This window comes from Gorilla gorilla, chromosome X, assembly GCF_029281585.2.
Source record: "Gorilla gorilla gorilla isolate KB3781 chromosome X, NHGRI_mGorGor1-v2.1_pri, whole genome shotgun sequence".
NCBI classification, from domain to species: domain Eukaryota; kingdom Metazoa; phylum Chordata; class Mammalia; order Primates; family Hominidae; genus Gorilla; species Gorilla gorilla.
In genome coordinates, this window is record NC_073247.2 from 119,352,620 (window position 1) to 119,373,487 (window position 20,868).

The window sequence follows — 20,868 nt, forward strand, 5'->3', positions numbered from 1 at the left end:
AGTGAGCCAAGATTGTGCCACCACACTACAGCCTGGGTGACAGAGCGAGACTCCATCTCAAAAAAAAAAAAAAAAAAGCACAAATACATGGCACACAGAAGGAAGTGCCATAGGAGAGCTACCAAGAGCATGTTAGGGGAGTACAGGGGAGGACAAAATTCTGGCTGGGGGTATTAAGGAAAGCTTCTTAGAGGTGCTTATATCAGCAATATTTGTGTTTAGTGAGAGGTGGCTCTGGGAAGGAATTGGGAGAGCAGGGTTGGGAAGCTTCTTACTAGAGAATGGCTTCCCTGGGCTCAGTAAGAATCTACCCACCGAGCCAGTGGTGTGCTGGAGCTGGCTCACACAGTGCATCAGAGCCAGCTGGGCACATCTCTCCCCATCTCTTTGTTCAGTGCCATCATGTTAATAGTTTGAAAGCAGCCATGGTGGGTGTATGTACACCAGGGAAATTGGCCAATGCTACAAATTACTACTTGAAAGAACTGGCTGTGGGCTGGGTGCAGTGGCTCACGCCTGTAATCTAGCACTTTGGGAGGCTGAGATGGGTGGATTGTTTGAGGCCAGTAGTTTCAGACCATCTTGGCCAGCATGGCGAAACTCTGTCTCTACAAAAAATACAAAAATTAGCTGGGCATGGTGGCTTGCGCCTGTAATCCCAGCTACTCAGGAGGTTGAGGTGGGAGGATGGCTGGAGCCTAGGAGGAAGAGGTTGCAGTGAGCCGTGATCATGCCACTGCACTCCAGCTTGGGTGACAGAGCAAGAGCCAGTCAAAAAAAAGGAAAGAAAGAAAGATGAAAGAAAGAAAGAAAGAAAGAGAAAAGAAAAGAAAAGAAAGGAAGGAAAGAGAGAAAGAAAGAGAAAGAGAGAGAAAAAGAGAGCGAGGAAGGAAGGAAGGGAGGGAAGGAAAGGAAGGGAAGGAAGGGAAGGGAAGGAGGGAGGGAGGGGGGAGCGGGGGAGGGAGGAAGGAAGGAAAGGAAAGAAAGGAAAGAAAGAACTGGTTGTGAAATGTTTACCAGCACACAACTGCGTAGGATACACTGAAGAAGGACTGTCTGAACATCTTTAACAGGGGACATGGAAGTTAGAAACCAGACTTGGCCCATTTCCCCCTAGACAGGCCACTCTGGTCTGGTAATATTCTGTAAGGGTCTGGTGAAATTAAGATGGTTCATTTAAAGTAGTTCTCAGCCCTGACTGCACATTAGAATCATATGTAGAGATTTAAAAACCACTGGATGCCCAGACTCTTCCTCCCAGACCATTTAAAATAAGAATTCTGGGGGGTTGGGGCCCAGGGGTATACAGGTCTTTACCACTTCCAGGTGATTCTAATTTGTATCTGGCCTGAGAACCACTACCTTAAGTGATATTCTGCCTTGCCCCCAAATTGGCTGACTGTGCCCAATTAGCCTTTCCCAGTGCTGTGGAGGCAAGAACCAAATATACTGATCCCTTGGGTCTCTAGACCATCATCTTTTACCCTTCCTCTCCAGGCCCCTTGATTCCATCCTTTTCCTGTTTTCAGGGATGCTAGAGTGAGCGAAGGCTACCCCAGGGAAAATCCTTTTCCTAGTTGGCATTTCAGAGTGCTAAGTGCCTGTTAGCTCCCAGGGCACCCTGGGAAGGAGATGTGGCTGAAGCATGTCAAATTAATCCCTGCTGTACCTTCTTCTGGCTGGCTCATGCCTCCAACTCCATTCTCCTTTCCTCATGCTACATTTGAAGATGGCCTGGGCATATTAATTAGTTTTCACTCAGCTTACTTGCTCTTAGTGGAGCAAACATGAGGTAGTATTCAAATATCTTTCTTCAAGAGATGGCAGCCTGGGACTGAGGCATACCTGGGCCATTACCATACCCCATTACTACAGAAGCACATAAGGTGGAAAAAGAAATCATCAAAGGAATGTCCCAAGGGATATCTTGTGGCCGAGTATGTGTCCTATTCTCATGTTTGAGCTTTATTTCTCTAGTGATCTCTGTAGGGACAAGCGTTACATTACACGTCATGATCATTAAAATCTTATCTAAAATAAAAAATTGTTTTTGAAGGTTTCTAAGGAACCTGTCCAACCTTTTTGTTTGCCTGCTTTTGATTTCATTTTTACCTGTTGGCAAAAATTTCATTTTTCTCTTGGCAAAAAGTGCATTTGTGTTCCTTTTACTGCGAGCTGCATTTGGCCCATGCTGGGGCCAAGTTGGCTGTCTGGGGATGACAAGGAGAGGCTCCTGATGAGCTGTGCTGTGCTGAGCCAGCTGGGGTTGTGCTTGGCCCTCTCTTGCACGGGATTTTGCTTTCGTGCTGTTTTATTACTGGCACTGGGCTATATTGGGGGTAAGAGGGGAAACTGAAGTGGTCAGACAATGAAGTCAATCAGCCATTCTCCCAGCCTCCAGTCAGTAATTCTGTCCATTAGCCAGCCAACCAGCCAGCCAGGCAGCTCAGCAGTCAGAATGTGAGGCTGTTAGGCATTCTGTCTGTCCTGAGCTGGCTTGTCAACCAGGGCATGAGTGAGTCAGACTGCCCTGCAGCCGGCCAGCTCACTAGTCAGCCAGCCATTCAGCCTCTACTTTGGTCAAATGGTCTCACATTATATTTGTCAGCCAATGCTATTTTCTCAAAGCTGTCTCCAGCGTCTGAAACCAAATTAGTCACACACGCACACATTCACACTTACCCACCCACGTACCACTCCAGGACATTCTACGTTTGGGTAGCTCTCTATACGTTTTCCTCAAAGTACTTATCACACCTCGCAATCATATTTATTTGCATGGTTATTTGATTTGGGTTATGTCTTATTTCCTGCTCGATTGTAAGCTCCATGAGGGCAGGAACCAGGTTGGCCTAGTCCTGGAATGAATGGATGCATCTTTCACTTGGTCATGTTCTCCAGGAGGCATCTAGCCAGTTTATGGCAGCTTGTTGGGTGGACAAAGCAGGGCACAGGAGCATTTCAGCCAGAGGGAACAGCATAGGTTAAGGTATGAAGATGTGAAGGAACATGAGGAACTGTATTTGTAATTGCTGGAGTATAAGGTGAGGGACAGTGATGGGAGGGGAGCACCAGTGGAGTTAATGGGAGATATGGTTGGAGATGGAGGTTGGGTCCAGGTCCTGAAGGGCTTTGTATGCCATTGTAAGGCAGTTGGATTTTCTACAGGTGATGAGCTATTGAAGATTTTAAATAACAATGAGACTTGTGCTTTAGAAAGAGCCTTCAGACTTTGGGAGCCTGAGACGGGTGGATCACTGAAAGTCAGGAGTTCGAGACTAGCCTGACCAACATGGTGAAACACCATCTCTACTAAAAATACAAAAATTAGTCTGATGTGGTGGCACACATCTGTAATCCCAGCTACTTGGTAGGCTGAGACAGGAGAATCGCTTGAACCCAGGAGACAGAGGCTGCAGTGAGCCGAGATTCTGCCATTGCACTCTAGCGTGGGCATCAGAGTGACACTCTGTCTCAAAAAAAAAAAAAAGCCTTCAGGGTCATTCAGGGTGTCTCATGCCTGTAATCTCAGCACTTTGGGAGGCTGAGGTGGGAGGATCACTTGAGGCCAGGAGTTTTAGACCAGCCTGGAAAACATAGTAAGACCACATCTCCAGTACTACTACTACTACTACTACTACTACTAATAATAATAATAATAATAATAATAATAATAAAGTAGAAAAGAATCTTCAGGCAACAGTATGGAGGTGAAGTGGATTCAAGTGGGTAGAAACTAGAGGGAGAAAGTCCAGTCAAGAGGTTATTGGAGGTTCTTGGGTTAGTGTATCCCAACCTTTTCCATATCATGAGAAATGTCACAATTTATATGACAAAACATACAAACAAACAAGGCACACATATATACCAGATGAGGCAGCTTGTGGCCAAAGGCAATAGGACTGAGAAGCCGAGAGGCTCAGTATCTCAGCACACAGGCCACCCACTCACACGTACCTTGAGGAGTTTTGATCTGGCAGGAAGATGATAAGGTCCTGAAATGAAGCAGTGGCAGTAGGGATGGCCGTGATGTGAAAACACCTGAGGCAAGCCTAGTGAGTCTTGGGCCCTCGTGGTAGCTGCCATTTACACTCAAACCTCTGTATCTGTATATCCTTCTGCCATCAGTGGCAGGGCTACAGTGGCAGCAAGACAGCAAGAAGGGATATCTGACTCCCTGCCCCCCAAGTTCATTTCCTTTCCATACTTTTTTGTCTTTATTTTGTTGTATGCAAGTTTGGCCATTCTGTTGTGACTGAGAAACATTCATTAACTGGAGGTACGAAAGTCCCTTCTACCCCTTCCTAATAATGACTAAAAAGTAATACCTGTCTCTGGCCCCTTTCTCACTGGAAAAAAAAGCCATTGCTCCTCAAGGTACAAACTGTTCCTTTTTCCTCCCAAAGGTATTGCATGAACTCCATAGAAGCATCACTAACTTGTTGCCTTAAAGTTGGGGCAGAGTCCAAATGCCTTATTGTGGCATGCATTGTAATTGAATGTACAACAACTATGAAAGAATTCAAGTTAGTATTTGATCCAACACAAGACTGTGTGGTATAGACATAGCACCATATGATTTCTGCAATAGGAAAATAATTCAAAGGAGTAGACTGGGCATGTTGATTTTTGAATCTCCAGCATAGAGGTTAAAGCAGACACCCTGATGGAGAAGAATTGAGGGCTGTAGACTGAGCCTAGGATATAGCTAGGGCGAGGAGGTTGCACATGAAGAGGCAACCAAAGAGAGAGATGAAGATGGTCAGATTACAGAACCGGAACACAGCTCACAGAAACAGAAGCCAAGAGAAGAATTTCCAAAGAAGGTGATTGCTGTTAGCAAATGTAATAACTTGAGATGTGTGATGAATGAATACAGTTGTTTCTAGCTGTAAAGAAGTTTCACTTCAGTGAGCGCTGTGGCTCATGCCTGTAAATCCCAGCACTTTGGGAGGCCAAGGAGGATCACTTGTGCCCAGGAGTTCAAGACCAACCTGGGCAACATAGTGAGACCCTGTCTCTATTGAAAAAAAAAAAAGGCAAAAAAGAAGTTTCACTTCTAGATCAGGTGGCTAACTATGGCCCATGAGCCAAATCTGACTCACTGCCTGTTTCTGTAAATAAAGTTCTGTTAGAACACAGTCATGCCTATTTGTTTAGTTTACAGATTATCTGTGGCTATTTCCACACTATGTACAATGGCAGAGTTGTTGTGACAGAACCCGTATGGCCCACAGTGCCTAAAATATTTACTCGCTAGCCCTTTATAGAAAATGTGTGTTGACCCCTGGCCTATATGAACTACAAAATATTCAACTCAGGCTCTGTGTTGGAATCCTGGGAAAAAGAAAACCACTGCAACTTTAGCTAACAGCTGAGCTGGTTTGGAATCAGAATTGAGCCCAAGGTAATGGTGATTCAGCCAAGGAAGGCTAATCTAGTTAGTGATCAAGTTCTGTCAGGTCTTCATAATGTCCCTTCATTTTCACTGGACCAGCCACCACCCTAGTGGAGGCCCTAACCACCTCTCTCCTAGACTGTTGCAGTAGCCTCCTCATTGGTCAGAGAAGGGCCTCATTTCCTCTGCCTAATTCTCCTATTTCTTAATGCCTGGTCTGGGTGACCCACAGCCCCATGGCTCCCTCTTTAGCCAGTCTTCAGTGATCTTTATCTGGAAACCACTGCCCTATTCCAAGGAGAATGTTCCCAAGGCTGACTTCAGTCTGACTCAAACTTGGTCAAGCCACAGTTAAAATTACAATACAGATACTAGGAGGTTTTCTTGAAATAGTGCTGATTTTCTTGAATAGCATTGCCTGGTCTCTGAAGCAGTTAACCAGTTAACCCCAGGACTAATCTGACTGATTTAGAGTTAGGAACAGAAGTCAACAATGTGTGCTAGTATTTCCCAAGGTGGGTTAACAACAACAACAACCTTGTTACCATGAGATTTTCTATAAAAATAGATCTTTGTGGTCTAATAAATTCAGAAAACTTAGAATATTAAGTTTTGAGGTTTCCCAGTGCACAACTGTATATTAAAGGGTCTTATGAATTCTCATAGTAAAACTATCTGCATAGTGTTATTTAACCCAATGTCACAAACATATTTGACTAAGGAGCTCTTTTAATAAGCACCAATTAACAATATCTCAAGGACACAGGGAAATAAAGGAAAGGGGATAGAGCATGACTCTTTTTTTCTTTTTTTTTTTTTAGACGAAGTCTCACTCTGTCACCCAGATTGGAGTGCAATGGCGCCATCTTGGCTCACTGCAACCTCCACCTCCCTGATTCAAGCAGTTCTCCTGCCTCAGCCTCTGGAGTAGCTGGGATTACTGGCGCCTGCCACCATGCCAGGCTAATTTTTGTATTTTTAGTAGAGACGGGGTTTCACCGTGTTGGCCAGGCTGGTCTCTAACCCCTGACCTCAGATGATCCTCCTGCCTCGGCCTCCCAAAGTGCTGGGATTACAGGCATGAGCCACCGCGCCGGGCCGAGCATGACGCTCTGAGCAGAGCTGCAGGCCGGAAAGACTTTGGCCCAAAAGGCAGAGTTACAACTTGATTCCACAGAGATTCCTCCATGTCCAGGGAGGTGTTCTGGGTGTTACAGGGGCATGTGAAGATGAGCAAGACATAGCTCTTGCACCCAAGGGACTTAGAATCGAGGGTGTTCTAGGCCGTTCTGAAGTCTAATCTAAATTCCCAGCTTTACCCCCGCTCTCCCGGCTGGCCTGTGTATCTGCTGAGCCCTGGCAAACACAAATACAGCTACACAGCAGTCACGTGAGGTTATATAATTTTAGTCCTTTTCAGCAAAGGTGGTTCATTAAATGTATAATTAAAGGTTGATTTAATTTTGATACCTGGGTAAGAGGTTATTACAAAGAAATTCTCAAATCAGAATAAACTATTTGTCAAGCCATGTGCCTCAGTTTTTGGTTCAGACAGTGTGGTTCCTTTAACTATGCAAGTCATCTTTTCCTAGCTACCATGCCTCTGAAAATGCATCTGCCTCCCTCCTTCCCATGTCTTCATGTTTCTTCCCTTCTCTTCTGCAGCCTCTGGTGCTGTTGATGGAGTGGCCTGAAGCCACCAACTTTGCCTGCCTGATCGCGGGGTACTGCCGCCTCTTGCTGGATTCCAGGAAGATGGTCTTCTCCAGGCCTGCCAGCCAGCCACTTCCACCTCCAATGATCAAGGCAGGTAGGGCTCAACCTCGGTTGGTTTTTGCTGTGCCAGAGGCCCTTTGGACCCTGAAGACATGGAGGGAAGAGCTTCTCTGCCTTAGTGCTCACCCTGTGCCAACAGTGCCTGATTTGCCAGGAGCCAACACTGTACCACTATATCCTAGCTGGCACAGCTCAGTGGGAAAGACAGCTGGCCTTCACATGTACTTGTTTCACAAAGGATACCTGTGACAACATTGTGATTGAGTCAGCCAATGAATGTATTATTAACATAGCAAACATGATAAATAGAGCCAATTAAATGGCTGCATTGGATCTAAGGCAAACTTAGCGGTGCAGAGATCTAGAGGAAATTTACAGGTGTTCTGGCTCGGTTGAAGTGAAGATGAAAATGAATATAAAGGTCTGATGAAAAGGAGGTGGCTCAAAGAACAGGTACTTCACATATTAGACCTAAGGCTCATGTAGATGCAGTAAGTGCTCCCCAACCCCAGCACCCGGAAATAATGAGTGAAGCTGAGACTGACATCCAGTAGTTTGCTCTCCTCACATGCTGAATACTCTCAACACACTTGCCCTTGCTGCTTGACTATTTCTTTCTTCAAGGCTGTGGTTTTCTGAGTAGTCATATCACACTTTGGGAGGCCGAGGCAGGTGGATCACTTGAGGTCAGGAGTCTGAGACCAGCCTGGCTAACAAGGTGAAACCCTGTCTCTACTAAAAAAAAAAAAAAAAATACAAAAAATAGGCCAGGCATGGTGGCTCACACCAGTAATCCCAGCACTTCGGGAGGCTGAGATGGGCAGATCACCTGAGGTCAGGAGTTTGAGACCAGTCTGGCCAACATGGTGAAACCCCATCTCTACTAAAAATACAAAAATTAGCTGGACGTGGTGGTGTGGACCTATAGTCCCAGCTGTTTGGGAGGCTGAGGCAGGAGAATCGCTTGAATCCAGAAGGCGAAGGTTGTAGTGAGCTGAGATCACGCCACTGCACTCCAGCCTGGGTGACAGAGTGAGACTGTCTCAAAAAAAAAAAAAAAAAAGCCAAGTGTGGTGGTGGGTCCCTGTAATCCCAGTTACTCGGGAGGCTGAGACAGGAGAATCGCTTTGAACCCTGGAGGCAGAGGTTGCAGTGAGCCGAGATCCCGCCATTTTACTTCAGCCTGGGCGACAGAGCAAAACTCCCTCTCAAAAACAAACAAACAAACAAACAGTAGTCAGATCAGATCTCGATCGAGGTGTTTGAGAGCAGACACATACTCCTGATGGATGGCCCAGACCTAGAAGGCTGTGGACACCCCCCACCCATACACGTCTTCTCACCTCTTGTCTCTTCATCACGATCATCATGACATGCCTAAGTTTACATCTCATGACATTGTCCATAGGAACTAAATGGCAATCCACCAAACACAGATTTGGGAAAGGATAGGTGGCCCCAAGGCATATGAAGGAGATTCCACATAGAAAAGCAAAGGAGCTGACTTAGGATAGTAAGAAACCAGGGGGCTGAGTTGCTGCAAGTCTCCAGGTGAACAGCTCTGAAGAGGCGGCCATACTAGCAAACCTACAGATGGCCGAATGATGAAAAAGCCAGCATTAGCATTATCACTGTCACTTCTGCTCTTCCTCTCTCTAATCACATCCAAGTAAACTATACCTCCTACTGAACAGGCTAGAGAGGGAGAAAATGAAAAGGGAAGATAAAGTGAAGAACCTGGAGCCCAGCCAAAGACCAAATGTGACAGTGAAGATTACTTGGAGGGAATCCACTTTCAGAAGGCACTGGAGGTGGCTCTGTAGTCCCACCCTACCTAACAAACAGTTTTTTGTCATCCCATCAGCACCCTAGCCAATGCTGGCCCCAAGTATTCCCCTTGCTCTGGGGATAGTGGCACCAAGCACAAGAGGGATATGTGCTTCAGTGCAGCCTCACTGAACACATTCCAACATTCCATGTTGCTTTTCCAAAGGCAAATCTGTTTTCTTGCATTCTCTATGGGCTAGGTGTGGCTTTAGAACACCCCAACCCCCACCACCTTCCTGACTTCTGAGATCCGCCTTGGGCCTGCAGAATGATGGGGGCTCATGTTGCCTCTAGCACAGGGCCTCTGTGTCCATGCAGGAGCCAGATGGACCACTGTGATGTCTCTGTTTTTGCGGTACTTCTCCCTCTTGGGGTAGAAATAATCAGCTCAGGGGCAGAGACCTGCAGAAAGTTCTGCTCTTCCTTCCCCATCTCTTCTGGCCAGAAACATGAGAACTTGAACTAGGCATCATCTCCCTAGGTACATGATTTAAATCTTGGGCCCTGTTACTTAGCTTTTTGAACTGTTAGGTGCTCTTGGTGGGTGGAGTGGGGCAGAGTGAGCCTCACAGCTCTACCTGAGTTCACTGAGCTGCCACTGCCCCAGCAAAGTTCTAGGACTTGGTGTGCACATTTTGTCTCATGGCCGCTAAGAAGGGAAGGGCACAACTGAGGAGACCTCAGCTCAGGTTACAGTGAAGGGATTATCCGTTCCTGATATTGTAGACTTTTAGGACCAAGGTCCGAAGTTGAGATCAGTTTCCTACACCAGCCCTTACTTTCATCCCAGAACAGAAGCCCCAATGCCAACTGTTGTTCCTTAACAAAGGCCAATAGGGAATAGGCATCCTCCCAACCTTATCTGGGCTTTTCCCCCAGGGTCCAAAGCCACAGCCCGGTTAGGTCCTGGTCTCTCAGAAAAGGGAGGAAGAGGTCTGGCCAGCTCTATTCTTGTCCCACAGCAGCTACTGGCTGTCAGCAAGTCCAACTCAGGGCTCAGCCTATTGGACCTAAAGGATGAAGTTAAACCAGCAACTGGAAAAGTGAAAACATCACCTTCCTTCAAGTCTCAGAAAAAAAAGGAGAATGGGGACATGGTAGGGAAGGGACTCCCTCTTGGGCTTTATCAGTAGCTTCACCAAAGGTACTACACTTATTCACTTAACAAATCAAGCACTCATTATGTGCCAGGTGCAGAAGAAGCAGCCATGAGTAACAGACATAGTCCTTATGATCCTTGCCCTCACATAGCTTACAATCTAGTAGAGGGGAAATACTGACAGATGATTAAAAGGATAAGGCCAATAACGTAAGTACTTTTGCATTTATATATAAGAGATTCAATAGATACAACAGAGCAGCGCCTGGGTTTGAGGGCCCAGAAAGGCTTTGAGCTTAGAGAAAGGTCCAGAAAAATGCCAGTTCTCTATCTGTAATGAGGTTGTGGGCAATCCAAAGGCAGCTACCATCTTTCTGCAGCCCTGAGCTCTCTGTATCCTGGGGTAATCCAGGAAAAAAAGGCTTTGAGGGCCTCAGTTGGAGGAACTCACTCTACGTTTTCTACCATGGTTAGAAAACAGTTTGGTCTGATGAATTGAATATTTCGGTTAATGGCTACTATATATCCCATGAGTGAGTGGCTTACCAATTTTCATGTAGTTAAAACCCAGCAAAATGTACAGAGTACTAAAGTAAGACTGAATGTAGTAGACTTGTTTTGGGTGATTCAGAAAGAACATGAGATTCTTGCAAGGCCTCTAGGTCGTCATTATGACCAGTGATTATTGGACTATAGAATAGAGCAGGGCCAAGTACTAGAATGCTGGCTGAGTCAATGTCACACAGACCGTATGTTTATATATATAAAAATAAGCTGCATATATTTTCAAACATAACTCCAGTTGAATCACCCTCCTGTTCTTTGCAAGCATTTTTTTCTAGTCAGTCTTCTGAGTGACTGAGTACAGAGGGATAGACTAGGGCAATCCCCTTGGGGAAAGCTGATGAGCAATTTACAACATATTTGCAATATGGGAGGCATACTGTCCCGAACCATCAGCCAGCCGCACCTGGCATTTTACTGGCACTTCTAATCTTCTGCCAGGAGGAGATTTGGGATTCTTCAAGCACATTTTGTCCTCTGATCTGGAAGTCATGGTACCAAGTGGTGGACAGGGCATTACCTGGCCTTGACAGTCTAGTGCTTAGAGACGTTTCCATCTTGCAGGGAGGGAAGCCACCCTTAGAACTCCAGCCTCTGCCTGAGAGGAGTCACCATCTGCTTATTGGGCATGCCACTGGGAGCCACCTTTGATGGCAGCTTATTGCCAGGCTGGCTATCCTGATTGCTCAGCTGTCTCATAGGTAGTTAGCACCTGGTACATCCCCAGGACCTGTGGACAATGTCTTGGTGTAGAGAGACATCATGAACTTACAGTTCATACTCCTGACTGATTGCTCCTCTGGAGCACTTATTCCGTAAGTGTCAGAGGCCTGGATGGAGGGTAATTAAATAATATTTCTCCAACTGACCCAGAGTTCCCTAGATACAGTAAAGCCCAGTAAGGCCTGAACCAACCCCACTCATTGATTCTGTATTTAAAGCGGCAACATGGTCTATGGAAAATTGCAAGAGAGATCTGAAGTCACAGAGACTTGGGTTCCAGTCCCTGTTTTGCCATATCTTAGCTATGGGATCATAACTAAATGCCAGAAACTTAGTCTCAGTTTCCTCATATGTAAAATGAGGATAATACTATTACCTACCTCACGAGGAATTTGACAGGATTGTGTGAGATAAACCACCTAAAGTCCCTTCACAATACAGAGTACCCTTTTTTGCTCTGTTTGTTTGTTTGTTTGTTTGTTGAGACAGAGTCCCACTGTTGTTGCCCAAGCTGGAGTGCAGTGTCATGATCTCGGCTTATTGCAACCTCTGCCTCCTGGGTTCAAGCTATACTCCTGCCTCAGCCTCCTGAGTAGCTGGGATTACAGGTGGCCGCCACCATGCCCGGCTAATTTTTTGATATTTTTGGTAGAGACAGGGTTTCACCATGTTGGCCAGGCTGGTCTCAAACTCCTGACCTCAGGTGATCCGCCCACCTCGGCCTCCCAAAGTGCTGGGATTACAGGCATGAGCCACCACGCCCAGCCTTTTGCTGTTTTTTCAAAGACTGAGAGTTCATCATGTGCCCAGAGCTGTGCTTTAAAAAAAAAAAAACAGCTTTGTTTAGATATAATTTTGAAGCCATAAAATTCACCCATTTGAAGTGCACAATACAATTTTGTTTAATATATTTAATATATTCACAGGGTTATACAGCCGTTATCACAATCTAATTTTAGAACATTTTTTGCCCCTCCCAAAACAAACTCTGTACCCATTAGTGGTCACTCCCTATTTCCCTCCTAATCACCTCCCAGCCCTAAGCAACCATTGGTCTACTTTCCGTCTATAGCTTTGCCTATGCTGGACATTTTGTGTAAATGGAATAATAAAATATATGGTCTTTTGTCACTTGCTTTTTTCACCTAGCATGTTTTCATGGGTCATTCATGTTGCAGCATGCACCAGTACTTCATTCCTCTTTATTGATGAATAACATTCTATTGTATGGATATACCACATTTCTTTATCCATTCATCAGTTGATAGACATTTGTTTTTTTCCCACCTTTTGACTATTATGAATAATGTTATAAACATTCATGTTTATATTGGGACAGTTTTTATGGGGACATATGTTTTCCTTTCTCTCCAGTATATACCTAGGAATGGAATTACTGGTCAAATGGTAACTCCATGTTTAACTTTTAGAGGAACTGCCGAATTGTTTTTTAAAGAGACTGTACCATTTTTCACTTCCATCAGCAATATTGGAGGGTTAAATTTTAACCGTATCTTCACCAACACTTGTTACTGTCCATCTTTTTTTTTTCGGAGACAGAGTCTCACTCCGTCACCCAGAATGGAGTGCATGTGCACAATCTCAGCTCACTGCGACCTCTGCCTCCTGGGTTCAAGCAATTCTCCTGCCTCAGCCTTCTGAGTAGCTGGGACTACAGGCATGTGCCACCACACCTGGCTAATTTTTTGTGTTTTTAGTAGAGATGGGGTTTTGCCATGTTGGCCAGGCTGGCCTTGAACTCCTGACCTCAAGTGACCCACCCACCTTGACCTCCCAAAGTGCTGGGATTATAGGCGTGAGCCACCACACCTGGCCATCTTTTCATTTATTAATATGTCTGTCATAGTGTGTGTGAAGTGGTAGCTCATTATGATTTACGGTTTCCTGATGGCTAATGATGTTGAACATCTTTTCATGGGCTTATTGGCCACTTGTATATCTTCTTTGGTGAAATATCTATTCAAATCATTTGTCCATTTTTTAATTGAGCTATTTCACCATAAATGTGAGAGGTTATTTGTGAACTCTCAATTCTACTGCCTTGATCTATATGTCTATCCTTATGCCACCACTTTATGGTCTTGATCACTATGGCTTTGTAATGAATTTTGAAATCAGAAAGTGTGAGTCATCCTACTTTGTACTTCTTTTTCAAGACCGTTTTGGTTATTCTGGGTCTCTTGTGATTCTATATTAATTCTTGAATTAGCTGTCAATTTTGACAAAGTCAGCTGGGATTTTAATAGAGACTATGTTGAATCTATAGATCAATTTGGAAAGTACTATCATTATAACAATATTGATTGAGTCTTCCAATCCATGAGCAGAGAATATATTCCAATTATTTAAATCTCCTTTAATTTCTTTCATAAATGTTGTATAGTTTTCAGTGTACAAATTTTGCACGTGTTTTTTTTTCTTTTTCTCTTTTTTTCTTTTTCTTTTTTTTCTTTTTACTTTAAGTTCCGGGATACATGTGCAGAATGTGCAGGTTTGCTACATAGGATACATGTGCCATGGTGGTTTGCTGCTCCTATTCACCCGTCCTCTAAGTTCCCTCCCCTCGCCCCCCCCACCCCCAACAGGCCCAGGTGTGTGTTGTTACCCACCCTGTGTCCATATTTTCTCATTGTTCAACTCCCATTTATGAGTAAGAACATGCGATGTTTGGTTTTCTGTTCCTCTGTTAGTTTGCTGAAGATGATGGCTTCCAGCTTCATCCATGTCCCTGCAAAGGACATGATCTCATTCCTTTTTATGGATGCATAGTATCCCATGGTGTATATGTACCACATTTTCATTATCCAGTTTATCACTGATGGGCATTTGGGTTGGTTCCATGACTTTGCTATTGTAAATAGTGCTGCAATAAACATACGTGTGCATGTGTCTTTATAGTAGAATGATTTATATTCCTTTGGGTATATACCCAGTAATGGGATTGCTGAGTCAAATGGTATTTCTGGTTCTAGATCCTTGAGGAATTACCGTACTGTCTTCCACAATGTTTGAACTAATTTACACTCCCACCAACAGTGTAAAAGCATTCCTATTTCTCCACAGCCTCACTAGCATTTATTGTTTCCTGACTTTTTAATAATCGCCATTCTGACTGGCAAGACATGGTATCTTATTGTGGTTTTGATTTGCATTTCTCTAATGATCAATGATGTTGAGCATTTTTTTCTTTTTCTTTTTTTTTTTTTTTTTTTTTGAGACAGAGTCTCACTCTGTTGCCCAGGCTGGAGTACAGTGGCGTGATCTCGGCTTACTGCAACCTCCACTTCCTGAGTTCAAGCAATTCTCTTGCCTCAGCCTCCCGAGTAGCTGCAACTACAGGCGCCTGCCACCATGCACAGCTAATTTTTGTATTTTTAGTAGAGATGGGGTTTCACCATGTTGACCAGGCTGGTCTCGAACTCCTGACCTCAGGTGATCCACCTGCCTTGGCCTCCCAAAGTGCTCAGATTACAGGTGTGAGCCACCACGCCTGGCCCTGTTTTGTTTTTGTTGTTGTTGTTGTTGTTGAGCATTTTTTCATATGTTCATTAGCCTCGTAAATGTCTTCTTTTGAGAAGTGTCTGTTCATATTTTTTGCCCACTTTTTTATGGGATTGTTTGTTTTTTTTCCTTGTAAATTTGTTTAAGTTCCTTGTAAATTCCGGTTATTAGACCTTTGTCAGGTGGATAGATTGCAAAAATTTTCTCTCATTCTGTAGGTTGCCTATTCACTCTGATGATAGTTTCTTTTGCTGTGCAGAAGCTCTTTAGTTTAATTAGATCCCATTTGTCAATTGTGGCTTTTGTCGTAATTGCTTTTGGCATTTTTGTCATGAAATCTTTGCCCATGCCTATGTCCTGAATGGTATTGCCTAGGTTTTCTTCTAGAGTTTTTATGATTTGGGGTTTTACATTTAAGTCTTTAATCCATCTTGAGTTAATTTTTGTATAAGGTGTAAGGAAGGGGTCCAGTTTCAGTTTTCTGCATATGGCAAGCCAGTTTTCCCAGCACCATGTATTGAATAGGAGATCCTTTCCCCATTGCTTGTTTTTATCAGGTTCAATGAAGATAAGATGGTTGTAGATGTGTGGTGTTATTTCTGAAGTCTCTGTTCTGTTCCACTTGTCTATATGTCTGTTTTGGTACCACTACCATGCTGTTTTGGTTACTGTAGCCTCGTAGTATAGTTTGAGGTCAGGTAGCATGATGCCTCCAGCTTTGTTCTTTTTGCTTAGGATTGTCTTGGTTTTACAGGGTCTTTGATGATTCCATATGAAATTTAAACTAGCTTTTTCTAATTCAGTGAAGTACATCAATGGTAGTTTGATGGGAATAGCATTGAATCTATAAATTACTTTGAGCAGTATGGCCGTTTTCACAATATTGATTCTTCCTGTCCATGAGAATGGAATGTTTTTGCATTTGCTTGCATCCTCTCATTTCCTTGAGCAGTGGTTTGTAGTCCTCCTTGACAGGGCCCTTCACGTCCCTTGTTAGCTGTATTCCTAGGTATTTTATTCTCTTTGTAGTGATTGTGAATGGGAGTTCATTCATGATTTGGCTCTCTGCTTGTCTATTGTTGGTGTAAAGGAATGCTTGTGATTTTTGCACATTGATTTTGTATCCTGAGACTTTGCTGAAGTTGTTTATTAGTTTAAGGAGTTTTTGGGCTGAGATGATGGGGTTTTCTAAATATACAATCATGTCATCTGCAAACAGAGACAATTTGACTTCCTCTCTTCCTATTTGAATACACTTTATTTCTTTCTTTTGCCTGATTGCCCTGGCCAGAACTTCCAATACTATGTTGAATAGGAGCAGTGAGAGAGGGCATCCTTGTCTCGTACTGGTTTTCAAAGGGAATGCTTCCAGCTTTTGCCCATTCAATATGATATTGGCTGTGGGTTTGTCATAAATAGCTCTTATTATTTTGAGATATGTTCCATCAATACCTAGTTTGTTGAGATTTTTTAACATGAAGGGATGTTGAATTTTATTAAAGGCCTTTTCTGCATCAGTTGAGATAATCATGTGTTTTTTTGTCTTTGGTTCTGTTTATGTGATGGATTACATTTATTGATTTGCATATGTTGAACCAGCCTTGCATCCCAGGGATGAAGCCAACTTGATTGTGATGGATAAGTTTTTCGATGTGCGGCTGGATTCGGTTTGCCAGTATTTTACTGAGGATTTTTTCATTGAAGTTCATCTGGGATATTGGCCTGAAGTTTTGTTTTTTTGTTGTGTCTCTTCCTAGTTTGAGTATCAGGATGATGCTGGCTTCATAAAATGAGTTAGGGAGGAGTCCCTCCTTTTCAATTTTTTGGAATAGTTTCAGAAGGAATGGTACCAGCTCCTCTTTGTACCTCTGGTAGAATTTGGCTGTGAATTTGTGTGGTCCTGGGCTTTTTTTGGTTGGTAGTCTATTAATTACTGCCTCAATTTCATAACTTGTTATTAGTCTATTCAGGGATTCAACTTCTTCCTGGTTTAGTCTTGGGTGGGTGTATTTGTCCAGGAATTTATCCATTTCTTCTAGATTTTCTAGTTTATTTGCATAGAGGTGTTTATAGTATTCTCTGATGGCAGTTTGTATTTCTGTGGGGTCAGTAGTGATATCCCCTGTATCATTTTTTATTGTGTCTATTTGATTCTTCTCTGTTTTCTTCTTTATTAGTCTAGCTAGTGGTCTATTTTGTTAATTTTTTCAAAAAACCACCTCCTGGATTCATTGATTTTTTTTTTTTGGAGTGTTTTCTGTGTTTCTATATCCTTCAATTCTGCTCTGATCTTAGTTATTTCTTGTCTTCTGCTAGCCTTTGGATTAGTTTGCTCTTGCCTCTCTAGCTCTTTTAATTGTGATGTTAGGATGTCGATTTTAGATCTTTCTAGCTTTCTGATGATGTAGGCATTTAATGCTATAAATTTCCCTCTTAACATTGCTTTAGCTGTGTCCCAGAGATTCTGGTACATTGTCTCTTTGTTCTCCCTGGTTTCAAAGAACTTCTTGATTTCTGCCTTAATTTCATTATTTACCCAGGAGTCACTCAGGAGCAGGTTATTCAATTTCCATGTAATTGTGCAGTTTTGAGTGAGTTTCTTAATCCTTAGTTCTAATTTGATTGCACTGTGGTCTGTGAGACTGTTTGTTATGATTTCAGTTCTTTTGCATTTGCTGGGGAGTGTTTTACTTCCAATTATGTGGTCGATTTTAGAATAAGTGCCATGTGGCACTGAGAAGAATATATATTCTGTTGATTTGGGGTGGAGAGTTCTGTAGATGTCTATTAGGTCCACTTGATCCAGAGCTGAGTTCAAGTCCTGAATATCCTTGTTAATTTTCTGTCTCTTTGATCTGTCTAATATTGACAATGGGGTGTTAAAGTCTCCCACTATTATTGTGTGGGAGTCTAAGTCTCTTCATAGGTCTCTAAGAACTTGTTTTATGAATCTGAGTGCTCCTGTTTTGGGTACATATATATTTAGAATAGTTAGCTCTGCTTGCTGAATTGTTCCCTTTACCATTATGTAATGCCCTTCTTTGTCTTTTTTGATCTTTGTTGTGTTAAAGTCTATTTTGTCAGAGACTAGGATTACTACTGCTGCTTTTTTCTTTTTCTTTCCATTTGCTTGATAAATTTTCCTCCTTCCCCTTATTCTGAGCCTATGTGTGTCTTTGCACATGAGATAGGTCTACTGAATACAGCACACCCATGGGTCTTGACTCTTTATCCAATTTGCCAGTCTGTGTCTTTTAACTGGGGCATTTAGCTCATTTGCGTTTAAGGTTAGTATTGTTATGTGTGAATTTGATCCTGTCATCATGATGCTATCTGGTTATGTTGGACACTAGGTGATGTAGTTTCTTCATAATGTCATTGGTCTTTATATTTTGGTGTGTTTTTACAGTGGCTGGTACCGGTTTTTCCTTTCCAAATTTAGTGCTTCTTTCAGGAGCTCTTATAAGGCAGGCCTGGTGGTGACAAAATCCCTCAGCATTTGCTTGTCTGGAAAGTATTTTATTTCTCCTTCACTTGTGAAGCTTAGTTTGTCTGGATATGAAATTCTGCATTGAAAATTCTTTAAGAATGTTGAATATTGGTCCTCAGTATTTTTTTTTAGACAGGGTCTCACTCCATCGCCCAGGCTGGAGTGCAGTGGCACAGTCTTGGCTCACTGCTACCTCTGTCCCCAGGGTTCAAATGATTCTCCTGCCTCAACCTCCTGAGTAGCTGGGAGTACAGGCACATGCCACCACACCCAGCTAGTTTTTGTATTTTTAGTAGAGAGAGAGTTTCACCATGTTGGCTAGGCTGGTCTTGAACCCCTGGCCTCAAGTGATCCACCCACCTCGGCCTCCCAAAGTGCTGAGATTACAGGTGTGAGCCACAACGCCCAGCCTGGCCCCCAGTCTCTTCTGGCTTTTAGAGTTTCTGCTAAGAGGTCTGCTGTTAGTCTGATTGGCTTCCCTTTGTAGGTGACCTGGCCTTTCTTTCTGGCTGCCCTTAACATTTTTTCCTTCATTTTGACCTTGGAGAATCGGAGAATCTGATGATTATGTGTCTTGTGGTTGATCTTCTTCTTCTTCTTCTTCTTTTTTTTTTTTTGAGACAGAGTTTCGCTCTTGTTGCCCAGGCTGGAGTGCAATGGCACAATCTCAGCTCACCACAACCTCTGCCTCTCAGGTTCAAGTGATTTTCCTGCCTCAGCCTCCCGAGTACCTGGGATTACAGTCATGCACCATCACACCTGGCTAATTTTGTATTTTTAGTAGAGATGGGGTTTCTCCATGTTGGTCCAGCTGGTCTCAAACTCCCGACCTTAGGTGATCTACCTGCCTCAGCCTCCTAAAGTTCTGGGATTACAGGCGTGAGCCACTGCACCCAGCCTTGTGGTTGATCTTCTCATGGAGTATCTTAGTGGTGTTCTCTGTATTTCCTGAATTTGCGTGTTGGTCTGTCTTGCTATGTTGGGGAAGTTCTCCTGGATAATATCCGAAAGTGTGTTTTTCAACTTATTTCCATTCTCCCTGTCTCCTTGCAGTACTCCAATCAATTGTAGGTTTGGTCTTTTTACAGAGTCCCATATTGCTTGGAGGCTTTGTTCATTCCTTTTCATTCTTTTTTCTCTAGTCTTGTCTGCATGCCTTATTTCAGCAAGGTGGTCTTCAAACTCTAATATCCTTTCTTCCACTTGGTTGATTCAGCTATCGATACTTGTGTATGCTTCATGAAGTTCTTGTGCTGTGTTTTTCAGCTCCCTCAGGTCATTTATGTTCCTGTCTAAACTGATTCTAGTTAGCAGCTCCTCTAACCTTGTATCAAGGTTCTTAGCTTCTTTGCATTGGGTTAAAACATCCTCCTTTAGCTCAGCATAGTTTTTTATCACCTATCTTCCGAAGCCTACTTCTGTCAATTCGTTCTTATCATCCTCCATCCAGTTCTGTGCCCTTGCTGGAAAGATGTTGTGATCATTTGGAGGAGAAGAGGCACTCTGGCCTTTTGAGTTTTGAGCTTTTTTTCATTGATTTTTTCTTATTTTCATGAGTTTGTGTAGTTTCGATCTTTGAAGCCTCAAAGACCCTTGGATGGGGTTTTGGTGGGAGCTTTTGTTGTTGTTGATGCTGTTGTTATTGATGCTGTTGTTGCTTTCTGTTTGTTTTTCTTTCAATGGTCAGGTCCCTCTTCCGTAGGGCTGCTGCTATTTGCTGGGGGTTCACGTCAGGCCCTATTCATCTGGTTCACTCCTGCGCCTGGAGATGTCACTCAAGGAGGCGCCTCCCTTGGCTGGGGGATGGGGGCTCCTTTGCCTTGTGTGGCTCTCAGGTGGGCCATCTCACCACACTATTCTTCCTTCCTCTCCATGGATCATGCCAACCTCCTAGTCAGTTCTGATGAGAGAACCTTGATATGTTGGTTGCCAGTAAAGGATTCACATGCTTATTATGGTTCTTTTCCATGGGAAACTTGATTGCCGCTGTTTCTAGTCAGCCATCTTGACCCCGCGCTGTCCTCCTTTTTAAATTCATAACTAGTTAAAAGACAAAGTCAAATTTTAAAAAGACAAATTATTAAGTAAAATAAGGTTTAAATAATAAAAAATAAGTGTATTTATAACTATTTGTTCTTTTTTATGTTATTGTAAATAGAAGGGCTTTCTCATTTTATTTTCAGGTTGTTCATTGCTAGTGTATAAAAATAGAATTGAGGTCGGGCATGGTGGCTCACGCCTGTAATCCCAGCACTTTGGGAGGCCAAGGCAGGTGGATCACTTGAGGTCAGGAGTTCAAGACTAGCCTGGCCAGTATGGTGAAACCCTGTCTCTCCTAAAAATACAAAAAATTAGCTGGGTGGGGTGGCGGCGTGCGCCTGTAGTCCCAGCTACTCAGGAGGCTGAGGCAGGGGAATTGCTTGAACCAAGGATGGGGAGGTTGCAGTGAGCCGAGATCATGCCACTGCA

At 43.4% G+C, this 20,868-nt stretch overlaps 1 protein-coding gene across 1 annotated transcript in view; it reads left to right on the forward strand.

Moving 5' to 3' along the window:
- The window catches only part of FRMPD3 (FERM and PDZ domain containing 3), a 78,692-nt gene that overhangs the window by 42,633 nt on the left and 15,191 nt on the right, over positions 1-20,868 (forward strand). Inside the window, exon 12 of the mRNA XM_019018959.3 lies at positions 7,064-7,208. Coding sequence (XP_018874504.2) covers positions 7,064-7,208 — 145 coding nt within the window. The remainder of the gene's footprint in view (positions 1-7,063; positions 7,209-20,868) is intronic.